At 38.1% G+C, this 3,867-nt stretch overlaps 1 protein-coding gene across 1 annotated transcript; it reads right to left on the bottom strand.

The window, feature by feature from the left end:
* Window positions 1-983: 983 nt before the first annotated feature.
* On the bottom strand, window positions 984-1,502 carry LOC148575260 (uncharacterized). Its single transcript, XM_088506146.1, has one exon. It carries the CDS (start codon window positions 1,500-1,502, stop codon window positions 984-986), a length of 519 nt encoding a protein of 172 aa, XP_088362272.1.
* Window positions 1,503-3,867: the final 2,365 nt, after the last annotated feature.

Raw genomic sequence — 3,867 nt, 5'->3', positions numbered from 1 at the left:
GTGATAGCATTTTTTTGCTAACTTTTGATCTCCTTTGATGGTAGCGATCCCTTCCTGTGTTGGGAATTTCATGCAAAGGTGGGGAGTAGAGACGACTGCTCCCAACCAGTTTAGGGTTGTCCTACCAATCAGGGCGTTATAGGCTGAAGTTACATCGACGACGATGAAATCGATATTTAAGGATTTGGACTTCGGTCCTTTTCCAAAAGTTGTATATAGGGAGATGAAGCCCAATGGTTTGATGGGAGCATTTCCTAATTCGAAGAGAGTATCTGGATAGGCTTTTAAATCCTTCTCGTCCAACTCCAGCTTATCAAATGCTGTCTTAAACAGTATATCGGCTGAGCTGCCTTGGTCTACCAGGTTCTGTGCAAGTGAGCGTTGGAGAGAATCATGGTAATTACTACCGGGTCTTCGTGTCTGGGTACAATGCCCTATCCATCCTCTCTGGTGAAGGAGATTGTCGGGAGGTCGGGTCTATCATTCCCGACTTGGTAGACATCTTTTAAATGTCTCTTCCGAGATGACTTGGTCAGCCCCCCTCCAGCGAATCCTCCCGTTATCATGTGAACGTGTCGTTCTGGAGTCTGCGGGGGTGGACCTCTCCGGTCAAGGTCTTCGTCGTCTCTTTTCCTTTTTTTGTGATTGTCCGACCTTTCCATGAGATATCTGTCCAACCGACCTTCCCTAGCCAAATTTTCTATCACATTTTTTAGGTCGTAACAATCATTTGTTGAATGTCTGTACAGGTTGTGGTACTCACAATACTCGTTACGGCTTCCACCCTTTTTGTTTTTTATCAGACGCGGGGGAGGGAGCCTCTCGGTGTGACAAATTTTCCTGTAAACGTCAACGAGAGAAACTCGTAACGGAGTATAATTGTGGTACCTTCTGGGCTTCTCGGGTCCGACTTCTTCTTTTTTCTTGGGCTCCTTCTGTTTTTCCTTTGGCTGGTGAGGGTGCCCTAGTCGCCAACTCGGCTATCATAACTTGACATTTTCTTCCATGTTGATATACTTTTCAGCTCGCTCTTGTACATCGTTCAAAGAAGTCAAGTGCCTTTTCAAGATGGACTGGGAAAATGGTCCTTCTCGGAGACCATTGACCAGTCCCATTATTACCGCCTCAGTAGGCAGGTTTTGAATTTCCAAGCATGTTTTGTTGAACCTCTCCATGTAGTCTCTCAGGGGCTCCCCGACCTCTTGTTTGACCCCGAGTAGGCTGGGTGCATGCTTAACCTTATCTTTCTGAATTGAAAACCGTGTGAGGAACTTGCGCGTAAGGTCGTCGAAGCTGGTAACCGACCTGGGGGGTAGGCTATCAAACCACTTCATGGCCGCTTTTGTCAAGGTCGTCAGGAAGGCCTTGCAGTGAGTAGCATCTGATGCATCAGCCAAGTACATCCGACTTTTGAAGTAGCTGAGGTGATGCTTTGGGTTGGTTGTCCCATCATATAGATTCATGTCAGGGCTCTTAAAGTTTCTGGGAACTTTAGCCCGCATGATATCCTTAGTGAAAGGATCCTCTCCCCCAAGTGGGATATCTTCCCGAGTTGTGCGGGAATCCTTGCTCCGAAAGTTAGATTCTAACTTTGAGAGCTTCTCCTCCAGCTCTTTCCGCCGTCTGATCTCCTTCCTTAGGCTCCTTTCTGCCTCGCGCTATCGCTCTAATTCCTGCTCTAGTTGCTCAAGTCGACCCTGATGTCCATGCAGCAATCCCATGAGGTCGGTGCTATGAGGTTATTCTTCCCTTTCAGGGAAACGAACCTCGGAGGGGATTCTTCTTTGATGTTGGTCGCCAGAAGGACCTTCACCATGTGGTTCCTGCATAATTAGAGGAGGTATTGCTAGTGCTTGATCGTTGTTGATCATGTCTTAGTATTCTTGATCTGACTCAGATGTTGTACATTCGTCTTCATACTGATCGTCTGCTATGTAGTGCTAGATCTCAGGTCTCTGGTAACGGCGCCAATGTTCCGAGGATTACCTAAAACCGGATGATGATTGAGCTTATTTGTAAGGCCCAAGCATTCAAGGAAGGTGGTCTTTGACTTGTCCTACGTCAGGGAGCCGCCGTCCGAGTTGTGTGTTTGAAAGGATGGGGGGTGGTACCTGCAAGACACTCCAATGCCTAAGTCAGCAAGGGGTTAAGTAGGTTTAAGTATATTGGGACATAAATATACCTGAGTGTGTCAGAGTATTTATAGGAGATGAGCTAATAACCACCGTTGAAGTAGTTCCACTTCTTATGGTGGATAACCGCCTCTTTATCTTAGGGTTGTTGAGATTTCTCTTCTAAAAATAGGTGAAAGATTCGGGGAAGTAGTTACTTTCGTGAGTAAGCATGAGCTCCCCGTTTTCGTCGAATCCGACCTCGTTAAAGAAGTCATGTGTGCGATAAGATCCATTCTCTTTGTTGGACCTTTTCGCTTTACTGGGCCTGACTTATGTTCTTGAGTCAGAATATGAACAATAACATTATTAGTAAATTAACAACTGAAAAAGTGAAACTATAACAAAAAAATGATTATCTTGCATATTAAATAATTGAATACATGTATTAGAATATCATACATTAAATATAATATTAACCAACAAAACAAAAGACATGATAATAAATATATTTACATGCATAAATTCAGATATGCATGACATGAGTTACAAAATGGTGGAATTTATAATTTCATGAAAATGTGAGCCATCAGCCACATTCTTAGAAGGGAATTAAGGGATCTTAGTATTTTAAAGGATTCATAATATAAAACCAAACTAATGTTTTTATAATGGAAATTATATTAAAATTAAATTCTAATAAAATATTACATACTAGTTGATAAATATCCTTAACACAGTTGTTAACAAAAACTCACATGACATATAATGTGACATTGTGACCTCCCTATTATTACAAGTGAAGATTTGTAAAACAGTAATTGTTAGGTAGGAAGTTCTGTAATAATTATTTTCCTTATATTTTCCCTAATTTCTGGTATGTTCTATCACTGTGGTAACTACCTCTACGGCTTCCTAAATCTCAACCTAGCCGACAAATCTATGCAGCTCCATAATTGTAAAATAGACATTTTATTGAAACCTAAACAAACATGGGGCCGCAATTTATTAATGGTTTAGATAAGAATTTAATAAGTTGCTTTACATATATACATGGCTAGGCTTTTTTCTCTTAAATAAGGTTTAAAGATTATATTTTTTTTTCTCAATATAACTATCACTTTATATTTTAGCTTCATTGAACAATTAAAAAATGACCGTTATTTTAAAAAGAAAAAATATTATAATTGAGAAAAAAAATTCTCTCTCAATAAATCCAGTACACTTATTTTCGATTGGACTAAATTTTAATTTAATTTCTAATATTTCAATCATTTTATTTTAATTTCAAAAAGTTTAAACAAATTTAATGTTATCCCACACTTTTAAATTTGGTATAAATAATTAATAGAGTGGGTGACGTGAACTTTAACAACATTTTCAATTAAGTCATATCTTATTATTTTCATGTATTAGAGAAACATAATCAAAACTATCTTGTAACACCTTCTCTTTTTATTCTCCTTTTCGTATAAAATCTCAAACCATATCAATTAATCATCAACACTTCAAATATCTAAAAAAGAAATATTTATATTAGTGATTATTGAAAAATCAATTTTATTTACGTACTAAAATTGAATGTTATTACATTTTCAATATATTAATTGTTTGTGCCATATTTAATATTGACATAATATTAAACCCGTTTAAAATTTTTTGGAACTAAAATAAGACATTTGAAACATTAAATACTAAATTAAATTTAACCCAAACATTATCGCTCAAAATAATAGTTTACCTAAAAAAAAAATTT

This window comes from Arachis ipaensis, chromosome B2 (assembly GCF_059453495.1).
Source record: "Arachis ipaensis isolate K30076 ecotype BB chromosome B2, ASM5945349v1, whole genome shotgun sequence".
In the NCBI taxonomy this organism is placed as follows: Eukaryota; Viridiplantae; Streptophyta; class Magnoliopsida; order Fabales; family Fabaceae; genus Arachis; species Arachis ipaensis.
The sequence above is the reverse complement of the archived record's forward strand: the minus strand, read 5'-3'. Positions and strand labels throughout refer to the sequence as shown.

What these genes read in the sequence shown, in the direction of transcription:
- LOC148575260 (XM_088506146.1), bottom strand. Translation starts at nt 1,502, where the DNA reads ATGCGGGCTAAAGTTCCCAGAAACTTTAAGAGCCCTGACATGAATCTA.